Genomic DNA, 26,926 nt, shown 5'->3' with positions numbered 1-26,926 from the left:
GATAGTTGTGTTCCCAGTATGCTGAAAATCCTTTCCTATTGGATAAATGTTTTTTTCTACATTAGACATGGTTGGCAAAAAGGAGGAGAAATGCTTCGTCATAAATTAAAAAATTTTTCAAGAAAATTCCGTTCATACCTAAAGAGTCCATGTATGATGTTCATCGCTGCAATGCCAGCGAAGTGTAACATCTTTAGGGCCATTTAAGTACCCAGCTTCACCAACACTCTGAACGTAAAGGACAAGTTGTTGTTTAGCAAGAGAAGCAGAATTATTTGAGGCTTCTAGCTGTGACAGAACTATTAAGGATTGCTGTTATACAAGATTCATTTACACAAGATGGTACTTCTCATTAGACAATGTGCATACTCTATTACTTTATCTCATACCTTAATGGTAATGCACTCTGTGTTTTTTCAACTGTAGGCTCACTCTTCCATCTTGTAACACTTCCAGACTTGACTTGATCCCCCGCTAAAATTCTGTGAATGCAAAATAATAGCATTAAAAATACTTTTGCGATAGACAAAAAACAGAGAAGTACCTAATCCATATTTGATGTTGAACTCATGCCATTTCTGGGTTTCCGTACCACATCCATTTTCGGCAGTCTTTATGGCAATACTAATCAAAGCCATACGTCCCATTTTGAAATGGATGTTGAAAAGCAAATAAAAACCTGTTGAGATGGATATAAGGAGAATCAGAATAGATCTCAATTAACTTCAGTTATTCCCTTCCCTATAGTACTTAGTGACATAGCATAATAGATATACTTGCCTCAATTCAGAACCATAGACCAACGGAAAAGAACACAGAAATGTAGCTGTGAAAGCAGATCAGTTTAAAACACAGGATCAGGTATAGATCACCTAAGAGTAGACCTAAAATGTAAAGGCAAAAATATTGGGCATGATTGCAGTTTACCAAGCATAGTAGCAAAATAAAATAATTATCAAAGAAAAACATATCCACACTTCGGTTGCCGAATGGGTAAGTCTGATGCAATCTATGGCAATCCGTTTTAACTCGCCCCCCCCCCCCCCCCCCCCCCCCCAAAAAAAAAAAAAAAAATATCGGCCTTTCTTTCTGTTTTACTGCTATCGACCGGTAGATGGCGATAGCAGGGGGGGGGTAAAACGGATTGCGATAAACTTACGTCAAAGTAAAATGGAAGCCTTCAGCCAAAACTGTGACACTTCAAAAACAGCAGGAACTTTCAAAACAATGGGTTTTAGCGGCACCCAGTGGACGTGGACTTGGACTGGTGGATGTTGACTTGCTAGTCTGACATGAAAGTCTAACTGTTTGTGCTTAAATCGGCGTAAATATGTATTCAATAAGAACTTTGTATCAAACTTCACGACCTTTGTTTTTTTTTTGTACCAAATGTTTTAGGCGACAACCTGCACACCACAACAATTTGAATTTTAAATCCTTTGAATGGAATGACACATTGGCGAGCTAGGATAAGCTGATGAAATTCCTTCAGGTCTCAGTCAAGTTTGCCCCAATGAAGTTATCAGTTTATAACATTATTACAGGCTATGGGTCATGGTTAATTTTTCACTATATCTAGTTGTCAGTTAAAGCAAATTTTATAAATATAGCTTTATATACACATATGTATATTGTCTTAAAAAGACAGTGAGAAAATCGTTATGCTTAAATCATCTATCACTCACAGCTTTGCAAATTAGTGAATGCCTGGGGAGCTGAAGATTTTGCGATAACGATTGGTTTAAGTAACAGTGTCATGTACCATGTTTTATTTCACATTATTTTCAATATTTTATTATTTGCCATATTTTGTGGAAATATACACGTACGTATGTACATCCATCACCCTTACCAGTTTCTCATAAAAAAAAAAAAAAAGAAAGCTAATGCTAATCTGGGAAAGTGTCCGCCCCATCAAGTTGGCTTTCAAAAAGAAAAACGTTTGACAATTAAAATTCTTAATGTGAAAGTTCTTCAGTAAAACACCTGCTTAAAGGTCAAGATTCTTGTACAGTACGCGTGGTTCGATGTTCATAGTTCGCGAAACGCTAGATTGCCCTTGTTTTTGACACAATATGGCGTTCTATATCCTATCAACTCCGAAAACTATTCACTACAACATAATAATCCTTTTTTCTTCGTTTCCAATTCAACAGTTCACGTACGACATATTACAATTAAAGCATAGAATTTTACCGTACAGCCAACAGTTCTGCATTCCGAGTCTGGCAACTATAAATGAATGGAAACAGCACCCGGAAGGACGAAAGACATCCTATCTCCTTCTCTTCGAGCATAAACCAACAGCCGATGGCACAGTCAATGACGTCTAAGTGGCGTCTCGTTAGTGAACCTTTTAATCGTGACGGCTGACTAATTGGATCGTCTCGATCACGTTTCCCCTGTGCATACGCACATGCAGGTTTTACTGCTGGACGTGATTAAACTCGTTTAAAAACATCCTCGCTCTACTAAACTTTATGCCTGCCCCAGTGGGACGGAGTAGAGCTTAATTGAACGTCTTGTATTAAAAGATCCAACCATGTTTGTTGGCAATCCAAAAACGTTCCCCCCCCGCCCCAATTTCTAGAACGCTCCCAACAACACACACACAAGTGGTTCTTTACTAATTATACCGCAATGCAGACTCGAAATTAGCGTATAGGGCAGTCTTAAAAACAAAACAAAATAAACTTTACCTTTTTTTTTTTTTTTTTTAAAGGAGGTGAAGGAGCAGGAGGCAGCAAAAAGCAATTCACCGACACTTCAGAGCTCGTGTATACGCCCCCCCAAACAGCACGGGCCATGAAACCCTCCCCTCGTAATTCATCGTCCGGACGAAAGGAAATTGATCCAACTGTTTGTTTGGCTGACGGGCATCATAATTGGTTACAGGGAACGGATGTGAATGACGGGACTTGTGCGAAAGTGGATCCCTCTTGAATAGATTAGCGGCCTCTTTGAATCGATTCGCCGCTTATTATTCCATTGCTGGGTGTGCTGGAACTAGCCGTGTCGGTGCAACTATTTACGTTAGTGGCAAAAGGTACAGGATGGATGGCGGATGTTTACGTCCGCCTTTGACGATCGCTTTCATGCACACACACACACAAGTACAGACTTTCCCGTCAAAACGGTCATCGAAATCGATGGAATGTTCGTCAGCAGTTTCGCAGAACGATGAGCGTCAAAAAGAAAGTTTCTATAGTTGGAATTTGCCTTAGACAAACGGACGGGACGGACGGCTATTGAACACAAAACAGAGCCCAATAATAAATTGTTTTGATCCACGGTCCAGTGCGAGGCGGATGCGTCAGGGACTGGCTCCTATTTGAAAGAGTGACGTAGAGCCATCAGTTGGTTGACGATGTACTCGGCAATCTCGAAGAAAGTGAGGACGGACGCGCCCAACAGCAAACACAGAATATTTCCAGCGTCGCAAAGTAGTTTGACCCAAGTGTAAAGAAAGACTTCGTTGACCGTCACCCATAGAGACGTATCATAAAATATCTGTTGTCAGAATAAAATACAAATAAATCCTTTTCCTTTTTTAAACAAACAAAAATTTCAGAGTTTTACTTTGATCCGGCCGTAGGCCGTGGGTACAGTATGCGATTCGCTTTCATACATGTAAACAACCTGGAATGAAAAAAAAAAAATAAATAAATGTCAAAATGTAAAAACAAAACTCTTCCTTCAAATTAGAACAATTTAAAATTAAACAAAAAATAAGAAAAAAAAAACCTTGGAACAAGCTTCAACGCAACCGCATTTTAATTGGCTGCGAGTCTCCGTAATGAGTTGGGCAACTAATTCCTCCGTCCGCCTCACGCTGGAACTCGTGTTGCAATAAGCAACACGACCGTCGGTCATATACGGAAGCCTTTCAAACAACAATAAAATATTTAACGTAAAAACACATAAAACAAGAAAACAGAAACACGTCAACGAAATAAAAACCTGCAGTTCGTGATGGAGGTGACGATCCGCTGGAAGCATTCAATCTCGCAATCGGCCCGGCTCCAGGCATCCGAGCTGCACGGCTGACGGGGATGATCGATGCGGTTAAATTCTTTAGGCGTCAATCGAATGTTCATGTGCTGGGACTTGACCGTGCCGCCGCCCACAGTGCCGTTCGCGAACGGCCGGTAGTGCGTCGTCATCTCGGCGTATTGCCTGGACGACGTCAGCCACGCAGAGACGCCCACTTGATGTACGGTGACCTTTTTCAACGCCGGTTATTTAAAAGCTTTTGATTTGCCGCATCCAGCGTCTCTTCTAACATTCAACATCATCATCCCCTTTTATCCCCTCTCCCCCACCTGCGTCCATGCAATTCTATTAGGTAAGGGAACTGTATTTGATATATACCTTCCAGCCGGATGATTTGATGAACTCGTTAAGTTCGTGGCCGATGCTTAGACGGGCGTAAAGGCCGTTGAAATGGCCGCTTAGCGTGCTCAGTTCACCTTTATGTTTTTTTTTTTTTGGGGGGGGGGGGGGATGAATTTAAACGTGAAAGTTAGCGGATGGTAATGAACAAAGACAAATTGAGGTCAATCAAATAAAGTTTTCAAAAAATAACAGAAAAAACGAGATCAAAAGGGAAGTGAAACACTCGGTTCCATGACTTCCGGCTGCAACTCTGAAAAAGGTAGGAGGGAGAAGGTCCTGCGTAATTAAATTGAACTTTTTTTTTTTTTTTTTTTTTTTTCCTCTCTGCAAATGACAAAAAGGAAAATCAAGTTTACTAGATGAAAAGCTAAGTTTAAACCAGAAAAAGAAGAAATCTTTTCATTAACCAACAGTGGCTTTACATATTTTAACGTTTCTCTTTTGTTCTCGTTTTTTTTTAAGTCAATTTTACTTGAATACGTGAAGCACGTTCCGGATGGAGTCCAGACAGCTTGAAAAGTGCCCTCACTTTGACAGTCTCTTCCTCGACCGAGGTAGCACTTGGTTGTCCACCCCCCGAAAATATAAAATACAAAAAAAAAAAGGAAAAAACGTGAACATTTGGCCAAGAGCAGAGACACAGAATGACCGACCGTGAACGAGAAATATAAGAGACTGGAAATGAAATTCACTCTAATTCGATTTCTAACCGCCCCCCCCTCCCTACTTCCAACCGCATAACTAACTAGATCCAATAACGACGACACGTCTCGCAAGTTGGCCGTCAATTTTCCCTGCGTCTCTCGTTAGTACCCCCCCCCCTAACCAGAAGAAACATAAACTAACTTGAGCACCGCCCCTTTCAATAAAATAAAATAAAAATGGGATATATGAAATCCACCAACGATAATCAGCAACCAAAATAAATAAAAATAGAGGAAATTAAATTACCACAGGGAAAAGAGTTTGAGCGTCGGTGTAGGCGATCTTGTTCCATAATTCTTGGACGGGCAACACGTCAGCCAGTTGGTAATATTGGTCAGCGGCATGCGGGGCCTCTGCGTGCGCGTCGTGGCCAATCGTGTGGCGCCACAGCCGTTCCAAACGGTTGACGTCGAATCGATCGAGCGGGCAGACAGTCACGGCCGGAAGCGCAATGCCCTGCCGATTGGCGACGTCAAGTTGGACGCGCGTCGGGTAGCTGCGATAGCGTTGCATGAGGCTCGCACCGTGAACGGCGGCCAAAACGAGACACGTCGTCAACGCAGTTAACCAAATTAATCGCCTGCGACCGCAAACAAAAACAAAAACAAACAAAACAAAACAGTTAAGCCTTAACAGTTAATTGCATTGCCATTGAAAATGATTTGTACAAGTCGACATGCTTTTCTTTTCTTTTCCTTCTTCTCCTATTCGAAACGAGGCATTCATTTCAAGTTGCACATTATTGGCTGGTTATTTACCGAACGATATGGTTGGCTGATCGCTGGATAACATCCAATCCCAATATCTTGGATTTATGGCCGCGACGGTCAGATGCTTGAATCGCGCTCGTCTTCGACATGTCGGGGTCATAAACAAATCGATGTCTTTCTCAGAGGATGAAATAAAATTTAAAAACGAAACTTGTATCCCACCAATAAACCTGAAACTCACACACACACACACACACACACACACGAAAAGAAGGTTAGTAACAATGAAATCACACGTTTTGGATGGGGGTACCAAATAGCTGAATGGATTATTAACATGAAAAAAAATAATAATAAAAATAAAGGAAGCGCGTCAATGTAATACCTCTTTTGTCCGCAAACGCCAGTACACGATTGCCACCAATGTCGAAGTGAGACATCATTAGTTTTTCCCTTTCTTTTTCTTTTTTTTTTTTTGTTGTTGTGGTTTTCGGCTGGGGGATTCTATACAACACAGACGGGCCTTTGTTGCATATACACACACGTGCATTGTTCCCATTAGGCTACTCAATCAGCCAAGTCTCTCTCCTTTCCCTCGGCCGCCTTTTTACACCGTCAGTTACACACCGGCAAACATGTCCAGTTGCGCGCACAACGCAAACACACGAGAGCTCCAAACGAAATAGCAAATAAATTGACATTTATTTTTCTTTCTTTTTCTTTCTTGTCTTTTTCTCCCCACTGCCGTCTTCTTTCTTGATAAGCAAAGGGGGCGGGGGGTAGTAGTATTACACTGGCATTCGTCATTTCTTTTGTTCGACAGGATACAAAGAGAATTGATGAATCACAAAGATAGAAAAGAAAAAAAAAAAAAAGATGATGCCCCAAATCAAATTACTTGCGCTTTAGGCATACAACAATGCAAACCTATTCATCACGTCCAACTCTTCTTTTTTTTTCGGCCATTCGCCACACGTTTAAATAGATTTTTTGTGTTTTATTTTTTTTTTGTTTTTTTCCGAGGTATACTTGTTATGTAAGTACGTATGGCATAAACGATTTAAATAATAATAATAATAATAAATAAAAATATCGAAAACAAAAGAAAAATACCACATCAAAAGCTCGTGTCAGGCAAGCGTTAAAACGAGGATTATCAAGATGCCAGATGTCGAGGAGAACAGGTGCAGCCTTGCGAGTGGTCCTTTCATCTTGTTGCCACTATTGACGGCGCTGCTTTTGTTATCGACCCGTCCTGTCAATAACCGCAGCACAAGAAAAAGGAAAAATAATAAAAAAAAAAAAAAAAAAAAATGAATGAAAAATGAGAAGATATGAAGGCGTGAGGAATGTGTGGCTATAAATAGAGATGCAATTGATCTGTGTGTGTGTGTGTGTGAATGTAGTCGATGACTTGGGGCGACGAGCTCGTTAAATCAATTAATGAAGAGGATTTCGGTTGGCCCGGACACAAACGACGACGCGCAAAACTGAACGGAATTTCAGCTATCTATTGGAAAAGTGAGATTGATGTCAACAACAAAAAAAAAAAAAAAAAAAAAAAAAAAAAAAAAAAGGGCACTAACCCGGCCCCCCCCCCCCCACACTCCAACTTCCAATTATTTCGTTCTCAATTTTTGGTATTCGCATTTGTCATTCGATAACATCAAAGCATTATCGAAAGCTTTTGTGCACATTTCCGTCCCGACTATCTGTTCAACAAACATTTGGAAATCATTGAAAACGACCGCCTTTCCATCTATTTGCCGCCCTCAATTTGAAAGTAGGCAATTTATATCTCCCACCCCAAAAATCGCGTGTTCCAGACCTCTACATCACCTCCTTATTTAAGAAAAGAAAAAATAAAATAAAATAAAATAAATACGCGACGTGTGGCGTACGAGCGACGATGCGATGTAATGCAAAGCTATTCCTACCCGATAAGAGAGGACGGAATGAAAAAAAAAAAAGATCCATGATATCGATACGAAGTGCATCTATAAACACGAGTTATAGTAAACAAAAAAAAAAAAAAAAAAAAAAAAATAAATATAAGAAAAACGCAGATCTGTTAGACGCACCCTCCCCGCTTGGATTCCATTTCTTTTTCTTTTTTATTTTAAAGAAAACAAATTGGAGGAATACCTCCCACCGTCCTACGTATTATAATAAAAAAAAAAAAAAAAAAAAAGAAATGTAGGAAGGGAAGTGCATATCGATCGAGATGTGCGTTTTCATGCCTGTCAGACTATAGCGAGGGAGTGGGGGGGGGGCAACTTGACATCGGGGTAGGATATTCTCATTCTCAGATGCTTTAACAAACAGCGTACGGGGCTTAAAAAAAAACAAACATGATTTGCTTACGACGAGGAAGGGTGGGCATGAAATGAAGACATTTAGCCAGTCATGTAATCGCGATTAGCCTTTGAAATAATAATAGTTAAGGACTAAGGGATGGCAAAGGACATGTTCAAGCCAAGTTCTTCCAAATCATAAATCGCGTGGCGGGACTAGCCCATAAAATACTTGGAATCGAGAGGCAACTAAGCAGAGCCGGGGAGGAGGGGGGGAGAAGAAGTTAAAACATCCGGAGCACGTGAGAGAAATGAGCCAAACCAAAAATGTACATCCATCATTTTTTTTTTTTTTCCTGTGTTGTAGTGCAAATTGTATTCGAGTTATTCCAATGCCTCCCCGCTTATCCAATCTCTCCAAAAGCTAACCCAACCCCCTCTCCCAAAAACAGAGAATATCAGAATAAATAAATCTCGTCCCAAACACCAACAATAAAAATGAAAAAAAAAAAAAAAAAAAACATCGTTACAACGAGATTACCGAGAAACCATTTCATTACCAATTTCCCGTCCCCTCTATCGTTTTTTTTTTTTCATGAACCATCAAAATATCTCCCCCCCCCCACTTGTGCTTTCCTTCCATGTTCATCCATCAAGGCAGAAATAGAAAAATCATAAAAATTCCCTTTTCCACCATTACGAGCGCATAGACTCCATCTCTTACCGCCAATGCTCCAACGTCCTAGTTAACGCGCGTGCAAAAAAAAAAAACAAACAAAAAAATAAACAGAGAAATAATCATAAAAGAAACTAAAGGCAAAAGGACATTATTCCGCCTTAACGATTAACGACGAAGAAAATCAAAAATCCGGCAACTGCACACACACACACACACACACATCTCTCTCTCTCTCCCTACGGCAATCTATAAAACACGGAACGGATCCTTAACAATATTTATAGAACCGGGAATGTGTAACGAACGGCTTCCTATTCAACTAGTCATCAAAATTTCCCTCTTCTTATCCTGAAACTTGGAAAAAAAAAAAAAAAAAATCCACATGACAATTGCGTAATTTACGACAGCAAAAATGCTGTTCAATAATGAACGACACAATTGAGAAAAAAAAAAAAAAAAAAAAGGGGGGGAGGGGTATGTGGGGGGGGGGGGGGTGGTCGAAGACGCGCGTTAGACAATAAGCAATTTTTGCGAGCGCTTCGTAAATTAAAGTTTCATACCTGGATGCGATCCGACAACGGGTTGAGTGCGACGCGACGGATTCTCGGAATCGGATTGAGCATTGGCGTCGTCAGCTTCGAGCGAAACTATTTCATCCTCTTGATGTTGTTGCTTGTTGCCAAGTCGCATGTCATCATCATCTTCTTCTTTGACGCGTCCTCCACCGCCCACGTCGTCATCGTTTTCCGCCGGCCAATTATCGACAGTCGATCCGGCGACAGGAGCCGCTTGCAAGCGGATGCCCGTCGTGGCAGCGGCGGGACGTTGCACCAGCCACTTGGCGCGCCCTTCGATGAGGGCGTCACTGCTGCTGCTGCTGCCACCACCGCCGCCGCCCTTCCGCAAACCTACGCGACTGACGCACGTCACCTCAAAGCGATCGACGTGGGCGGCAGAGAGCAAGAGATGCGGCTCCATCTTGAAGCGCAGCCCCAGCTGGGCGCTGTAGTAGCGCACGGCAGACTCGCTTTTAATGAGCACAGGATCGTAAGGTTCAACCATCGACAATGGAACCTACACCGTGGGTTACAGGGAGAACATGAAATTAATGTTCATTATTTATTTTTAGTTTTTTTTTTTTTTTTTTTTCAATTTCAACAGTGAAACATCGACATTCCCCAAAAGGCGATTCATCAACTTAAAATTGAAATTCCCCATCTTGCAATTTTATTTGTATAGGGGGGGGATTTCAAACTGAAATTCAGCGGTAGAGGTTCTACGTTTAGTCACATGCACATCCAACCGCAAAAACTATCGAAATTAATGGCAGGGGATTAAAATCACAATGACAGCGAGATCATTCATTATACTCAACGTGAGCCCAGCGGCGCACCACACACACACACACACATATTCAAAACCGTCCCGAAATGGATGGCGACAAGGTACACGGCCATGTTTTCTCATTAAATATTATTCTTTTTTTTTTTTGTTTTGTTTTGTTTGTTTAAAGCATATGATAAAGTTTGGCTATTTAAAAATGAAATGAAAAAAAGAAAAAGAAAAGTCCCGCAAAATGCAACGAGCAAGAAGCGGAAATGATTCACGTGATTTAAGTGGAAACCTTACCGGTTGGCCGTTGAAGAGCCAAGAGAGTCGGCTGGCCGGCCGAGTGCCATTCATGGAACACTTGAAGTGAAAGACGTCGTCGTACTCCCAATCGGGACGGCCCTGCACCCAGCTGATAATCGGATTCTCGCTTGCCACCTCTTCATCACATCCGCATCGTTTCCAAAAACAAAAGAAAAAAAAAAAAACCAAAGGGAATTTGCGTAAGAAAAAAAAAAAAAAAAAAAAAAAAACCATAAGAAATTAAATAATCAATTCGTCTGCTTACGTTCATCCATTGCGCATTTTGCCTCATCTTTTCCTAAATCATTTTTTTTTTAAATTTCATTACATAACAAAAAAAAAAAACCGTCGGAACTACGGGTACAATATCGTATGCAAATCTTGGCCGACAACGATCTTCTTGTTTTATGTTTTTAGTTACTTTTTTTTTCTTCTTTGAAATGGAAGCGAGACGAATGAATTGTGCATTAGCAACTCACCAATGACGGAAAGATTAGCCTCCTCGTAGTCTGTGTCGAAATAAGGAGCTTCCGTCGATACTTCGCATTTGTAAACTCCTTCGGCCGACGCAGTGACGTTCCGCAACAAAACCCTTCCGGCCAATGGAGCAGCGAACAACCGGCTGCGCGTCTCTTCCTACATTTTTCACATCCCACGAAAATAAGAAAGAAAATAATAAATCAAAACGAACCATCTTGTTCAATCTCACATTAGCATTGCCATTTTTTTTCCAACAAGAACGCGAGAAATATCACACGCATATTGCTCTCCATATATTATTCAAGGAATCATAAAGCCCCCCCCCCCCGCCCTACTCTCCCACTCAAGTTGAACACGATCGATAAAAAAATGATGAGAAAGATGTAAAAAAAAAAAAATAAATAATAATAATAAACCAAACTTAATTTCATTTCATATTTTTCTCGCAGAATATGATGACACTGACAATTACATCAGCAGTGGCTCTCGAGTTGCTGAAACCCCCCTCCAAAGTCCATTGAAAAAATAAAAAATAAAAATTGTTCGTTTACACGCGACCCTCATCCCTCACCGAAATCTAAATGAAACACATTTCTGATTGCATTTCTTTTCTTTTTTTTTTGAAAAGAAAAAGTTTTGATGCCGTCAGGCGAATGCATCAAACGCTAACGAGAGTTTTCTGTACAGAAAATCAAAGCAAACCTCGTTTGGATTTCAATTCACCTCCACACACTGCGTTGCTAAACCCACACACGCACCAACGTATCCATTCAAACTCGATAAATACACCAACGCTATTGATAAAGAAAAAAAAAAAAAATATAAAAAAAAAAAAAAAAAAAAGGAGACTTACGTGGTGGATGGTGATGCTGGAACTCCAAGGGAATGTCTGGACGGGCGGCACTTCCTTCAAGATGAACCGATAGAACTCTGCCCCGGCGATAATCACAAACAGCCGTCGGTCGGCACCGCGTGTAAATCCCCCCAAAAAAACAAAAAAACATCGTTAAAATCAACGCGTTCATCATCTCCTTAAAGACAACTCGAAATCAAAATGGAACTTGTTTGTCGCCGGAGGGCGTGATTGATGCACAAACAAGAAGCAATTAAACATCTTTTTTTTTTTTCTTTAATAAATAAAAAAGAAAAGAGATAAACATTTTTACCGTGCGATCCCTTGTACCATTTGAGCGCGTACAAAGAGCTTCCTTCCAGATCGTAATGGCATTGGAGCAGAGCGTCCCGGCCGGCTATAACCTCCGACGGCACCACGACGCCAACAATCTTCAACGCTAACGAAGCTATTCGTTTTTAACAGACCAACATCAATAGAAAATATCATTCAAAACGACAATCGAGAGCCAATGAGCACGTCAATTGTTAAACGACGTCCTACACAGTTATAAACGCTTTGAAAATCGTTGCCAATAAAAAAAAAAACTAGCGCAGTGCTCGAAACTGCAAAATAAAATTTGAAAAAACAAAAACAAAAAAAAGGAACGGCTAACAGAAAATAACGTGCCCGTCAACACAACTTTTCAGTCCAATAAAAAGAAAAGAAGAAAAGAAAAGAAGGGAGCGTGTCTAATACATCACAGAATACTCGAGTAATATAAAGTATCGTTATTCTGTTGTTAGACCCGTCCGCCGCTCGTTTCTTGTTGTTGTTGTAACAATGACAAACTGCGAAACACAACAGAAACGACGGCCATCCAAAGTAGAACATCGTTCTACGTCCAATCTTTAAAAGCAAACTTAAAAATAAAGAATAAAAATAAATTAAATACCGTGAAAATGGAGCCAAAATGTTAGGTAGAAAATCATCATCCTTCCGGCCGGAAGGAAGTAGAAATAGAAAAAAAAAAAGAAAAAAAAAAAAACTTTCAGGACGTTTCAATTGTCGTGTCGAGTCGCTGCTGGCCTGACGGACAATTTTTCACCCACTGTGATGAAGTTATTGTCGAAATTCGTAGACGGACCATTGAAGCAGCAAACACACAAACAGATAAATGAAAGTCGGGCCGGACACTGCAACTGTCACACACACACAACACAAAAAGATTGAAAACGTTCACTTCTTCTTTTAAAGTTGTTGCCTGGAACGGAGATAGGAAAAAATAAAATAAAATAAAATAATATTTAAAAAAGAAAAAAGAACGAACGCAATTCAATAATACGATGGTCGAGTCAGCTGGTCCAGTTCACTCGCTATGTACATCCGATAGTGATGAAGTGGCACGTCAAGTAGCGGGGGATGTACACCAGCCCAGCGGTGTAGTAGTAACGTCAGGGAGCAAAGGTGCTGGTTTTTTTTGGAGAGTGTAGGACACGACGCACGCAGACACGAGGCCAACGGCCAAATGGAAATGACACTTTGCAAAGAGGAAAGTTATACGGCGCAAGAATACTAAAAAAAAAAAAAAAAACAATAAAAGAAGCAGCTGACGATGTACAGCCCCCGTTAGCTCGATGGATTTTCACAAAACAAAAGAAAAACGTTCAAAAATCCTACGGGGAGTGTTGTTCAAAAAATAATGGAATTCTTTTTAAGGAGAAGAGTTCACTGAATCCGGCAAATTATTCAGCCGTTCGGCATCATTCTCTGTCCGATCTAAGTGTCACATGCAAATGACATCCGGCCAAACAAATCCAACACAGCGCAAACAAGCCGCAACTGATGCTGCTGCTGCTGCTGCCACACGAAAAAGAAAAATATTTAAATGATGGCCATCAACTGACATAGTTCTCTCGCATCCCAGCGCATTAAACAACAGACACGACAGACAGACCCCAAAGGTTTTAACGGAACAATCCTATCGAGAGTTGAGCCGGACATGAACTGAGCCCGTTTACCGGCTTTGGCATATCCAGATTCTTATACTTCTCCCCCCCTTCTATACTTCCACATTATCCGTGTGCGCGTGTGTGCGTGTGTGTCATGGGCAATCGGTTTTCCCCCCATTTTCTTCTCTAGCCTATCGCTCCTTCGTCGGCATTGAGCGCTATAACAAACGGCATCAACCATCCCAAGAACTGCGCGCATGCGCTCCAGCAAAAGCAATTTTTCTATTCCAGCCGTCCCTGAAAAAAGAAAAAGAAAATAAAATAAAAAAAGAGGTGCACAGTTTAATACGCGTCTAAGAAACTCTTGCCCGTCTATTATGATTACATACAACTCGAAATGAAAGCCCGTCCTTCTCGGTAGTTTGTTGTAACCGTTTCAAAATCCCTCACGACGTCCGGGGCTAAAGGAGACAATTAATCAGCGGACATCATAAGCTCTGTGGAAAGAAAAAAAAAGAAACAATAAATAAAAGGCAGGGCGCAAAGTAGACGTAAGACGATCAAGGAATAGACTTAACACTTTCACGTTCCTACCGTCCTAATCGCAGACACATTCCTCTCTTTTGATGAACGTCGGGCCGAGAGTCTTTTTGTTTTTTTGTTTTTTTTAAAGGCAAATGCGAATCTTGCAGGACTGCTGACTTATCGCGCTAAAACCAAGGCAGAAGAAAAATAAAATGAGAACATTACTACGTTGAAAAACATCGTTTGTTGATAGTTACCGTTTAAATTGTACAATTTTTCATCCTCGCGAGGAAAGTAGAAATTCCTTTTTTTTTTTTTTCGTTTGCAACTATGAAGCGGGCAGAGGGACTTATTTGGATGCTCCCGAAATCTAGTCGAGCGTGAGATCAACTTTTCGCTGTATCAGTTGATCGGCACATCACAAAGCGTCAAAAGTTTGTCTTTTTTTTTCTGGAAGGCTCTAAACTTTTACTTTTTGCACAACAAATTTGAATCGATGTGGGGGGGGGGGGGAGGAGGAGGGTAAGACCAAAACTCTGAACCGAACTTGACCCGACGTTTAACTGAATAGGTCTGCATCAAACAAAAATCAATTCAAAAATAATTACACACAAATCCAGCGACATTCCATAATTTAAAAAAAAACATTCACATCTCAAACACATAAAAATTGCCATCACCCTCCCACTTTTCAAAACACAAGACCACCTCCACCTACACAGTAAAACTCAGCATTCAATCCCCTTTTTTTTTTTTGGCATCGTTCTGTCAGTAAAAGTCTGTTTCGTGACACAGATATTTGCCTTCTTTTTTTGTTCCATCCTGGAGTAACCCCAACACACACACACACACACACACACATATGGTATGTTAGCAATGTAGACGTATCGCTGGCACATCTACAAAACTTTTTTTCTGCATTCGCTCGTCTCTTCGTGCGCAGAACACAAATACGTTACGTGTGCGAGACTGCGAGTAATACATGCTGTACGTTCTGATTGATTTTATTGTGCTGTTGAACTCTCGCTGCGGTAAAAAATGCAGAAGAGTCAAATGCCCTTTCTACCAAATACACACGAAATAAACAGTTGAAAATGCTTACCCCCTTTGTGTTTTGTTTTTCAATGCTGAAATAAACTCGGCTCGGTTGCACAGCTCAAAATCGAATCGTGTTTATCGACGAGATGGACATTAGATCCTCCACGATCGAATCAACGGCTGCAGCATCACGGAAATGGATTGCTGGACGTCCACAATTCGCCAAACGTGTAGGAAAAAGGAGACGCCGTACAATAGCGAACTAGAAAAAGATAATCATAGAACATGTCAGAGGCTATCGAGACTGTCCATACAATAAAAAATTGATCAGAGTTCTTTTTTCTTATCTTCTTCATTTTTCTGTTGCGAGTACATATCATCTTCAATTGCTGGATGTAGTGCGTCTGTCTCGGCCTTATATCCCCGTCTCTTGTTACATCTATTACAAACGCACGGGCCATACACGGAAACATCCATCAGCTCCTCAGGGGGCAGATCTCTTTTTCCCAGACTATTATTACATACACCTTTTTTTGTTTTGTCTCACTTTTGTATGTCTTGTTGGTGGCCATTTCATTTTCTTTTGTAACTCCAAATACCCTTCTGTTCCAACTCCTCCAGCTCGGCTCACACTGGCAATGATACAGATTACTTGGGTTAGTAGAGGAAAACGTTTTTTTAAATTCTCTATTGGACGTTTCTTCAAAAATGCCCTTCGCGTTTCGTTGTGGCCCAAAGGGCATTTCATACTCGAATAGGAAATGTTACTACGCTGTCTTTAATACTTTCCCTACCTCGCTATTCTAAAACCCTTAGATGTTGTTCAATTTCTACCAGAAAACAAATTTTTTAGCAATTGAAAAAATTCAAAATTAAAATCGGTTTGTGAATGTTTTTAAGACTCAAATCCACAACAATTCAAACGAAATTAAAAAAAAAAAACAGCCAATCGATACCCATTAAGAAAAGAAACAGATGTTTACGGAAAGTTTTTACAAAGAATTCCTACTTTAAACGGTTACTACACTGATAGCCGAACGAACATCTTAAAAACCAAAAAAAAGGATTTTCAACACTACAAGTTGTCCCCCACCCCAAAAAAAAAATACATCAAATCCTGACTTACAATCTAATCCACCACTAATGACAAATGTCGGACAAAACGTTCATTCAACAACAAAAAAAGTACAGAGAAATGAAAGATAGTCGTTACCATTTGATTTCGCGTTCCCACGTATCCGAAGCAGCAAAAATGGCGGCGTTACAACGTGGTCGGTTATTGAATATTGAGTAAGAACACGTCCACCATGCTCGCCAAAATGATTGGAAGCGAAGTACAATGTCTCTTCTCAAGGGTATCGTTTCTATCAATATTTAAGCTTACGTTAATAAATTAATGCTGGAAGATAAAAGATCTTAAGCAGCACTAAACGCAACAGTGTAACTTGATCATCGTCACACAAAAGACTGTCGCTTACACGTACAGTACCCAACTTCTACACTTTCGTTTTTTCTTCGAAGGATACCTACCCCTTCCCGCCGTTTCTCTTTTGTTTTTGTTTTTTTATGGATACTCTACCCCATCCGCGTTTTTCTTTTGTTTTTGCTTTGCACCCTCTTCCTTCAACCCGAAACACGAGGTGTTTTCCAAAAATGTTCAACTCGATTGCCCAAGGTGATTAGTGTTTTCAAAAAGAGAAACTGTGCACGTGTAAGAATGGAAATAATTACGAAAACATTCTGTGGAGGAATTATACACACTGTGTCAATTAAGGTATGAATATGCAACATGATAATGTGTTTATAGCTGATTGAAATCCGTGTAGGTAGCCATTTTGATGACGGCAGTGCAAATTGATATTGTTATTCCACCCAAAAGGTATGTTCCCGCCATTCGATACATGTATCTTCATATTCATTTGTCTGAAACAAAAACTAATGAAAGAATGTCATACCAGATTTCATGCAGCTGAAATCAAAATGGAAAATGATGGACACTTACGGTCCTCCTTGGCAAAGTCTTCATTATTTTCAAGAACAATAACAGTATAGAGACATTGTATGCATCTGGGTAAAGTACAGCTCTTCTTGACCCTCAGGCTTATGGACGTTACGCAAATGAGCCAACAGTCACGTCAGTTTCACGATTTTTTTGTTTCTAGGACATTTTACTTTGTTCCAGAGCTACGCCTCTTTCCCTGACCATTTTCTTTGGTCTTTTTGCAAAAAAAAGGAATTTTCGCCAACGGAGGGGTTGGTGAAATTAATTCCTTTTTTTTTGTGTGTCTCGTTCGTGTCAATGTTGAAACGAACTCACGGCATTTGTTGTAATCCACGGTACGTAGACGTCCGATTGTGCGTGCCAGCAGTTCTATCGATTGTTTCTGGTTTGCTTTCCTTGCGGATGGCTTCCATTCCACGCGGATTGTTTTCGCTCGTAGCTGGAGGAGAAAAAAATAATGCTAAAGCCAAGCTTTTCCTTCAATCATCTGCTCGATTAGATTGAACAGGTCTCTAAAGCACGACTCTATAAAGCATCCCGCACGATTCCTTTTCGCATCATTTCTTCCCACTTAGGAAAAAAAAAAAAAAAAAGGAAGAAGTTTTCCCTACAGCTTCGGCAGATTCTTCCAGCGATTACCAGACGTGAGGGGAGGCAGAGCAAAACCAGAGCTAAGTCGTTTGGAATATCTGAAAACGAGCCAAACCAGGACAGAGAGGGGGTAAGTTGTTCTTATCTTCTATATACTTGTGTATATTGCACTTGAAAGTAGAATACAGTGGAGCAGTACTAGACCGAAGGTTGAAGAGAACCCTAAGGATCTGCACTTTGAATGGCAAAGTTGCGCAGCATCATTACCAAATCGCGGGACCTGACGAAGGAAAGGGAAAAAAAAAAGAAAAAGACATAAACAAAGAGCACACAAGAGATTTACAGAAAACTGCTTCGCTTTTGTCATATGGAACGTCAATAATAGTTTTCATTCAAGTTGTCCTAAATTTCGCTAAACTTCTCCGGTGGGAGGAGCTGTTTGATTACATCTCGTCTGCCTTCGTCAGCGCAAAAATATTGATAGAGAGGTAATAACGTAAAATGTGCACTCTTCACTTTGCCAGCAATGTATAAATATCGATTTTTCCTTTTTTTTTTTTTTTCAGATAGCACTGCAGTAACGACGAAAATAGTCGCTCAAGTGAATTAAAAACGACCATAACACGGGTAATATACATAGGCGGTAAATTCAATTTCTTCTGGTGTTATAAAACTTTTTTTTTTGTGTTTAACCCAGACCGAAAGTTTCTGCTTCTCTCGCAATTGAGGTTTTGGCTCCTAGTGGGTGTACCTCGGAAAAAAAAAAAAGAAAAAGTGAGGAAAGCCAATATTCGACGAGCTTACAGAGTGATAAGCCCTGGCCAAGTCAGTACAGAAACAGCAAACTGAAGGGAGAATGTGTGTAATGAAAATGGAGAGAGAGATCTATACATTTCGTTCGTGTGTATAGCCAGAGAAAGGGACATTGGTCCATCCCTTTCCGGTCACAGCCAGACATTTTTTTTTTCTTTTTTTTTTTCCGGCTATTTTTTTTTTTTTTTATTGCAAGTCTATAAGCCAAGAGAGTGACCCAGCTTGTTCGATCCGGCTAGTTGGGTTTCTCTTCTCTCTCTCTCTCTCTCCTTTCAGTAGAACATGAAAGATTCGTTCGTGTGTCATTTCCTTCTTTTTCTTTTTTTTTTTTTTTTTAAGATTTCTTTTTAGGCAGACAAAACAACACAGAAAAAAAAAAAATGAGCCAATTCATTCCAAAGTCTTCTCACTCAATCTTATTGGCCCGGCTTTGTCGATTTCAAAAGGTCAATTTAGTTCCACTCTGTTTGGCTTCCTCACATCGTTTCCCCTTAACATTCTTTTTCGAATCCAACGTCAGGAACTTTTGGTTTTGGCCACACCCACGTTGTGTCTTGACATACGGACGTGATTGGAACTGAAGTCACCTTACCATTAAAAAACGAAAATGAGAACAGCCCAAATTCCAGCCCATTTTTCTTTTAAAGTAATTCAGTTGAAGAAATTATAATTTTTTTTTTTTTTTTTTAGAAAAGCTTATTTTAATTATATTTGTTAGTGTGTGTGGCAGCTGCAAGAGTCCATTATAACCGGGAACGATCGTCAAAACATGGAGGGGAAAGACACTGACGTGGATCATCATCAGACGATGCACGAGTGAACGATCACAAGGTACAGTTTCTAACTTTGCTTTAAGGATTTTCAGTTCAAAAATGAATTAAAAGACTCAATAATATAACGGGAGGGACGGTTTTTGTGTGTTTAAGTAGCTTCTAAAGTCCCGTCTTTCCTTTGGTTCTTTACGTACATAATTTATGGACACGTCTTCTTTCCAATCAGCAAAGTGCGCGTTCAAACACAGACGCAAAACCCACACGGTGCGCAGACACGCACTGAACGCAACCCCCCCCCCCCTCTCCAAAAATAACAAACTTTCTTTTTAAATCCCCCCCCCTTTTCCATTCCTAGTTGTGCAGGGAACGTACACACGCGTATGTTGAATAACACAGCGTGTGAGCAGAATATTTTAAATCATATTTTGAATATTCCTCTCATTACCAAACAAAAGGAAATCCCTGTCTACTCATTTCCTAAATAGACAAATCAAATTAAGCGCAAACAAATTCCACCCCCCCCCCCCTGTGCTTGCATTCGTTTTGACACACTTCTCCTGTACAAACAACCCAAACTGCAAAACCAACTTTAAAAATATACATTTTTCAAATGTTCCCAAACAACCCTGTTACCGTAGTGCGTCATGTCTTGCATGCGTAATGATTCTCACGGGAGCTGCTTAAATTCGTCGTAGAAAGTGGGAAAAAAAAAGGATCTAAAAAAAAAAAGGAGGTGGGGGAGGATGGATTTTGGTTAGCGGTGGATGCCACCACCACGTCGGAATCAGAACATTCCGTCGTGGATGGCAATAGGAACGAGAGCCAGGAAAAATAGAATGACATTGCGCAGCGTTTTCTTCCAGTCGGCCGGCACGGCCAGCGGCACGAGCTGGCCCGTGATGACGTGCACTTCGTGCGCGACGCAGACCAAGATGTATGTTGTTACAATCACGTTGAGAACCGGGTAGTTGGGAATGAGAACCAAGACGCCGTGCGTGTCGGCCGCCAGCCAGATGTGATATTGACCTGTTGGTTGGGCGGAGAGCAAGCGACACCATTCCCATAAAGCGAATCATTGCCAGTTATTCTCGATCCATCATCACACGAAAAGAAAATATTTGATTTAAAAAAGAATGTGGACATTAGGGACGTACCGATAAATAATTCGAGCGAAATTTTTCCAAACCAGGCAAAGAACGACGAATAGCGAACACGCAAAGGTCCGAAAACGTTGCGTAGCATAATAAAGCTGACGATCTGTAAAAAAAAAAAAAAAAAAAAATAATAATTAATTTTTAATTATCAATGCCACATAAAAGAATGAATTGAAAATTTGCATACTGGTAAAAAGGCTAAGTAGGAATGGACTTCATTGCATTTTGGTTTGCTGTGACAGGTGATTGTGAATGCCGTGTAGCCGCCCAATCCCAACAAAGCGGCAACAACAACAAAGAAGCGGATCTTTGTCCGGCTCAACAGGTGATGACGTGCACTGTCGTCGATGAGCCCAAACTTTTGCGCGTTGAGGTACAACAGTCCGAAGATCATGCCGTAACAAATACTAAAACGCAAGAGACGGGAATATGTGAACATCGTTCAAGAAATAGACGACAGCTAATCGATATGCAACCAGAAACCTGTATCGATCCAGCGACCAGCGGAACCACCATTCGTGAATCTCGTCATCGCTTGTGACAAACAACGCCTTCCACGGTCGCACAAGAAAAATGGCTTGAAAGAAAACCTGGAACAAAATAGAAAAAAAAAAAAAAATGAAACGCCTCAGACAATAACAAAAGAAACTTTTGCAAAAAAGAAAATGATGAATAACCTCCGACATGTAGAGAATGGTGATGGCGGCCAACAAAGAACACAATTTGATAATGATGTAGAGGTACGCAACGGGGTTGGCCTCGCAAATGGCCGCACTGACTTTCGGTGGAATGGCTAGAACGATGTAAACAACCAGGTACCAGAATGAGACCAGGGGGACGAAATAGTACGACTGGTACGGCCGATTCATGCACAGACATATCACAACCGTCATCAAATTCATGCGGAATAGAACCTTCAAAAAAAAAAAAAAAAAAAGAAAATATATCAAGGACGTGCAAATTGTGAGATGTGAGGAAAAGATTGATCAACTTCTGATTGATTTTTATTTACTTGAAAGAGACGAGAGAAGCTGGCGCTGCCGCCGTTCCAGAAGAACGACAAGTGGCCATAACCGGTGAGAAAGAGATAACTGGAAACCAAAATGCGCATTTGCATATAGAGGGGGATAACCTGACTGGCTCCCGTCATGTGGTAGATCAATATCACCAACTGCATCCAACCTGTCAAGAGATTTTTTTTTTTTTTTCATTTTAAATTCCTGTTTTTCAAACAAAAAAAAAAAAACATTGAATCTATTAGCCTCAGTCTGTTAACCTTTCCATTCGTCCGTTTGATCTCGATGGAGGACTTTAGTGGAACGACTCTCCTCGTTGAAGAAGAAGCCTAAAGCAAAGACGTAGCCGACGGGTACCCAGAAATTCAAATGCGAATAATATTTGTTCTCTTTCATGAAGAAAGTGGTTCTGCAATGGACACAAAAAAAAAAGAAAAACACGGAGAAATTGAATCAATCATATTCACGCCACATGGGAAAGTTTCAACCGTAATCGCTTATTAATTGACCCTTGCACTGTTTTATATAAAAAAAAAGGACTTTTGATCGATCAAGCAGCGTTTAAAAAAAAAAAAAAAAATTCCACCTACCTATCGCACAGGTAGAAGTAAGCCATGATAAGACCAAGTTTTCCCAAGGCGGTGACAGCTATGCGGCTACTAGATTCGACGTCCTTGACGGCCGCTTTGCGAGTTGAAGTTTTGTCGTCCAATCCGAGCGAATCCGCTTGAACGGAATGGCCGTTGGCCATGGCGTCTTTAACTATTTCCTGAGTCTCGACGGCTTCGATTAAGTTTTCAATCGATCTGTACGATTGTCTGCGCTGCTTCAGACGCAAATCAAAACTTCGATAGGCCATCCATGTTGAAGAGATAGTCAAACTGTTATTGAAATTTGAAAGAAAAAAAAGGAAACATTGTTTATCTTTCACACGAAATGTTTGGCTGGCAATTGAAAGAGTCACGCAATAGGTCGATTACCACACAAGTAAGATGGTGAAAGTGACGACCTGAAGAGTGGTAGCAGATTCAGCCGAGCGGCAGCACGTGCCATCGTCGAAACCCATTCGTTCGTTGCAGTACATGTTCATTAGCATCTTGGCAAGGATAAAAGAAGATTAGATACAGTAATTCCCAATTCCACACGATCAGTAAATTATTTAAAATAGTTTTTTTCTTTCACAACCTGGACGTGATGTTTGAGGGGAACGGCATTCAAATGCAGCCCGTCATCAGCCGTGACCATGCCATCCGTGACCAGTCGGGCACTTTTCCATATTCGGAACCGCGAACGTTGTAAAACCTTTTTTTTTTTAGGGTAAATCGAAAGCTCATCATTCATTACGACGACCACACACACACGCCCAATTGTTTTCTGATCAGGGGCTCTGCTGATGCATTGAATATTAAAATGTATATACCCGAAGAGCGATATCGTTGTATTCATCGATCAGGTCATTGGTGATTACTTGGCGCTGTTCCGACAACTTGCTGCTGTCGACAGGGTCCTGTAGCTTCCAAAGCAATTTGGATATTCTGCTGGGCCAGTTGTTGGCTGCCTAAGTCAAGGACAGATCGAGGAAAAAGAAAATATATGTTAGAAATAGTTTTGGGAAGTGAAACCAATTTTCTCACTTTTGCAACTTGCTCGAGATTGCTTGCATAAACGTCGAGAACAGCGTCGGATCCGTTGGAAAGTTTGATATCCCAAGCGCCACTGCCTGCAATGACTAGGTTGGGAACTGATTTGCTGAGACCTAATTGATGAATCAAGTCGACGGCGCTTTGATTGAAGACGGGTCGCCAGTAGAAAGTCATTCGAAACGAAAGATCCGTATTGTTGTAAGTGAGACTGCTGTGTGCTTTTTCTATAGGCCTGGAATACGCGTTCGTTTGTTCAGTAGCAATGGCTGAGACTCGGAATGGCACATCAATCAGTAGTTGATCCAAGTTATTCCCATAAATGTCCTTAACAATAATAGAAGGCTCAGCCTCTGGGTCCACTAGCTTCAAGATCTCAAAATACAGCTGTCGAATTCTAGAATCACCAATAAATGCCCAATGGGTGTCCTCTCCGGTCTGGAAACGGGTTTTCCTGAGACAAGTATTTGCATCTCTGCAGCAAAAAATTTGAAAACAGGTTTCAATTTTGGATTGAAAAATGAGATTTAAAAAGACTTTTAAGTTACATGCGAGATAGAGAGTGAATCATGCAGCCATACGGTTGCCAGAGGTTGTCTCCCTGGTACCTTCCTTTTGTCAACAACCCCTGGCATGTATCTGAACCTGAAAGCGTCATGCCAAGCAGATAGAAAAAGTGATTTGGTAAGTGAAGAAACATGTTGGCAGCTGGAAAAAAAACAATCAATCAATTACCATCTATAAGTCGCAGAATTCCGTGGTAGCCAATTAGACAGCCCACGAGAACAACAGCCAGTATTTTCGCATTGAAGGAATTGAACTGTTTGATGATTTCTGGATAAGATCTGCCACGTTTCGCGTCTGGAGCTTCGGTCTCCGTCATGTCGACTACTCGAATTCACTTTGTTCGTCTCTGATGAACAATTGTTTACGTGTGCACTGGAGAGAGACCTGACGAAGCATTTCTTGTCGATGCCTCGTCAAGAGCATGCCACGTACACAAGGAATTCAACCAAGACCTTCTTGGTTTTATGATTGAAGAACCAGTTTATAACCCTGCAGCCACGACATTTAATGGTACTAGCTGGGAGCGAGGATTAAGTGCAAATGCTAGTTTCCTTAACGTTATTAAATACAACGTCAGGCCACAGAAAGCGAACACACTCGACTTGACACTAAGCAACACACGTGTTTGTTTTGACAAGGTATTATTTGTTGGCGGCTGCTTGAGTACCCAAAGCAACACGCCAAAGAGGGCGTTCTTCTGACGTAAGTTTTTGGAAACGCACTCTCTCTCTTAAAACAGAAACACCGGCATGTCTGGCTGATCTTGAACGTTTAAAAGTTTCAGGGTTTTCCTTTTTGCACTCACTGCTTTGTTTCAACAAAGGTGGCTTGCAGCTGTGTCTGTCTGAGAATCGCGCCCCGTCGTTTGTTATCTCGACAGCGAGCCGAGGCAATTAACAAAACTAAAAGTGGAATGAGATAAAAAAAAACGTGCCCACTCTTGCAACAAATAACTAGCACTCGTTGATCACGTTTCCTAGAGAAAAGGTCAATGTTTTTCAGTCATATAGTTATGACTACCGTATGGTTGCAATACGACTAACATCATATGCGATTTACGACAGTAACAACTGTGGCGGTTCCAGCCCACAAATTATGCAAAATGTGTCATCAATATGACACATTGGTAAGCCTACACCAAGACTAGAGAAGATTACATACAAGCTAAGGAATATAATGTTAGCTGACATTGTCTAATTTCAGGTATTTCATGGCTACACAGTTCGAGGAATCGTGAACATGCACGTAATCACGATTTTTACAAACTACGACTAGGTTTGAAACGGTTCTCGTCGTCTAGTACAACTAGAACAATCAGAAATAATCGTTGCCAATATCTCGACACTTGAGTCACGATTTTAACGATGATGGAATGAAAATCGACTGTGGTATCTCAACTCTGCTTGGATAAAAATCAAAGTTCTTTTGACCATTTATTATTATTTTTAACTCTAGGCTAATCTTATCTGCTGAAGTTGATGTATTTCGTAAGCTCGTACGAATTGGCCTCCCCATTGATTTGCTATCGCCGATCCCCTCGGTCGTTACGTCCATGAATACATCATCAAGATACAAAACTACGCGTTTTGAATGCAAAAAGATGACAAAAATCAGATTACTGAAAACAGTTGGACATCACATTCATCACACAATTTCCCGATGCTTGTTTCTTTTTTTTTTTTCACAAACAAGAATTATTACTATGGAAAGGAGTTGTTTGTAACACACGCACACAAGGCATTCACGTTAAAGTTGTGGAGGGTAAGGCAGCCCGAGGCTCACCCACCTGGGTTCGTAGGCATTACTTACCACTTTGAATAATAACAACAACATTCACAACTCCCCACCAAAAAAAGGTATATCTACTGTTGAAAAAAAGCAATACGTTAAAGAGAGAAGGAGTTCTTCGGGCAGATAGCCCTCTGGCAATACCTTGGCAGTCCCTCGACTCCGCCCTCCTCCCCTTTAAAAGGAAATGGATGCACACCTTTTGTTGGGGAGGCTTCGTCTTGTGTGTATACAGCATGAACACGCTTGACTAGAGAGAGAGAGAGCCAACAGGTGATAGACTCTGGAGAAGAAGAAACAAGCCAAGGCTGTGGAATAAGACTCAAGGCAGTCACCAGTCAAATTTCACCAGTGTCGAACCGACAGCCGACTGGCTTGGACTAACAAACAATTTTAGCATTTTCGACAGTTTGTTTTTTAAAATTCTAGTGAGAAAAAGAAAAAAGAGGCTTGTCATCCGAATATTTTTCGTCGTTCCCTTCTTTAACTTGGGAGCTGATTTCATTCTTTGTTCGGTCCATCGTCCAGTGCTATTGTGTGTTATTGCGTGTGTGGGTTTTTCGTGTTGTTTTTCATCTAAAGTGACTCAGCGGCGCCACCTTTGTCATTTCTTTGTTTTTCCTGAACGGAAAAAAGAAAAGAAACGGAAAGAGGCTAGAAAAATATAAAACCTTGAACACTCCCGTCACGCTCTTTTAAAGGTAAGAAACGAAAGAAAAAGGGCGAAGGATTTGTATTTTTTTAGTATAAAAATATGTTACGTGTTAGCTCATTTTTTTAATGCTATTCATCAAGTCTAGACGGGGGGAATAGTCACAAATGTTAAGAAAAGCCGCAATCTTTCGCAAGCTAATGCGTATTCAAATTTATCTTGTTTCTTCCCCCGGTTACTTTGAGCAATGGGGATCGTCTGATGCAATAGCATTGAAATCAATCAATTGACCAATCCCTTTTTCAGGTGAATTCGCTCTCCACCCTCCCCCCCAACAACACAAAATTCAGTCATTTGTCCTTGGTTAGGAAATCTTACACGATACATGGCTTTGAAGATGAAGGTTCTTTTTCTTCTTCCTTTTTGTTTCCCATTTTAAACTATGTTTTTTTTTTATTCATTTCCATAAAAAGGAAAAGCCCTAAAAGGCTAGTGGGGGAAGCTGCACAGTTTGAGAAAAGACCTTAACTTTCACTCGATTTCTATCCGACTTGTTGTGTGCACTAAAGCGCGTCTATGGCAAGAGGAGGATTATTGACTTGCGTCTTATTCGGAGATTAAACATCGAAACCAAAGACATTCCTCCCATTTTCTCTCGATCGTGTTGGTTTGAAGTTCCATTTCGAGT

The 26,926-nt window shown here is 40.7% G+C and overlaps 3 protein-coding genes and 1 long non-coding RNA gene across 4 annotated transcripts in view; 1 reads left to right on the top strand and 3 right to left on the bottom strand.

Annotated features, from left to right (window-relative positions):
- Positions 1-1,807: 1,807 nt before the first annotated feature.
- LOC130689415 (acid-sensing ion channel 2-like) lies at positions 1,808-6,865 on the bottom strand. Its single transcript, XM_057512358.2, has 10 exons — positions 6,738-6,865; positions 6,196-6,619; positions 5,859-6,040; positions 5,347-5,680; positions 4,868-4,955; positions 4,372-4,469; positions 3,961-4,223; positions 3,745-3,883; positions 3,580-3,639; positions 1,808-3,510 (listed from the first exon to the last, which is right to left on the bottom strand). The coding sequence occupies exons 3-10, from the start codon at positions 5,957-5,959 to the stop codon at positions 3,328-3,330; spliced, it is 1,266 nt and encodes a 421-aa protein (XP_057368341.1). The 5' UTR covers positions 5,960-6,040; positions 6,196-6,619; positions 6,738-6,865; the 3' UTR covers positions 1,808-3,327.
- On the bottom strand, positions 6,738-16,685 carry LOC130689416 (uncharacterized). Its single transcript, XM_059495820.1, has 14 exons — positions 16,456-16,685; positions 15,307-15,874; positions 14,462-14,777; positions 14,274-14,389; positions 14,069-14,176; positions 13,058-13,976; positions 12,683-12,991; positions 12,062-12,196; positions 11,749-11,825; positions 10,895-11,051; positions 10,413-10,552; positions 9,344-9,857; positions 6,924-7,065; positions 6,738-6,838 (listed from the first exon to the last, which is right to left on the bottom strand). Exons 7-13 carry the CDS (start codon positions 12,720-12,722, stop codon positions 6,941-6,943), a joined length of 1,188 nt encoding a protein of 395 aa, XP_059351803.1. The 5' UTR covers positions 12,723-12,991; positions 13,058-13,976; positions 14,069-14,176; positions 14,274-14,389; positions 14,462-14,777; positions 15,307-15,874; positions 16,456-16,685; the 3' UTR covers positions 6,738-6,838; positions 6,924-6,940.
- A 3,320-nt stretch (positions 16,686-20,005) lies between these two features.
- On the bottom strand, positions 20,006-24,559 carry LOC130690506 (N-acetylneuraminate 9-O-acetyltransferase-like). Its single transcript, XM_057513512.2, has 14 exons — positions 23,967-24,559; positions 23,780-23,876; positions 23,226-23,706; positions 23,012-23,149; positions 22,777-22,893; positions 22,572-22,687; positions 22,182-22,472; positions 21,852-22,000; positions 21,588-21,757; positions 21,253-21,489; positions 21,059-21,165; positions 20,763-20,982; positions 20,576-20,678; positions 20,006-20,447 (listed from the first exon to the last, which is right to left on the bottom strand). Exons 1-14 carry the CDS (start codon positions 24,112-24,114, stop codon positions 20,206-20,208), a joined length of 2,616 nt encoding a protein of 871 aa, XP_057369495.1. The 5' UTR covers positions 24,115-24,559; the 3' UTR covers positions 20,006-20,205.
- Positions 24,560-24,977: 418 nt separating this feature from the next.
- LOC132088106 (uncharacterized) overlaps positions 24,978-26,926 on the top strand; it is a 41,869-nt gene continuing 39,920 nt past the window's right edge. Inside the window, exon 1 of the long non-coding RNA XR_009421332.1 lies at positions 24,978-24,989. This is a non-coding gene — a long non-coding RNA (uncharacterized LOC132088106). The remainder of the gene's footprint in view (positions 24,990-26,926) is intronic.

This window comes from Daphnia carinata, chromosome 6 (genome assembly GCF_022539665.2).
Source record: "Daphnia carinata strain CSIRO-1 chromosome 6, CSIRO_AGI_Dcar_HiC_V3, whole genome shotgun sequence".
NCBI classification, from domain to species: Eukaryota; Metazoa; Arthropoda; class Branchiopoda; order Diplostraca; family Daphniidae; genus Daphnia; species Daphnia carinata.
Note: the sequence above shows the minus strand (reverse complement) of the source record. Positions and strands in the feature narration are given on the sequence as shown.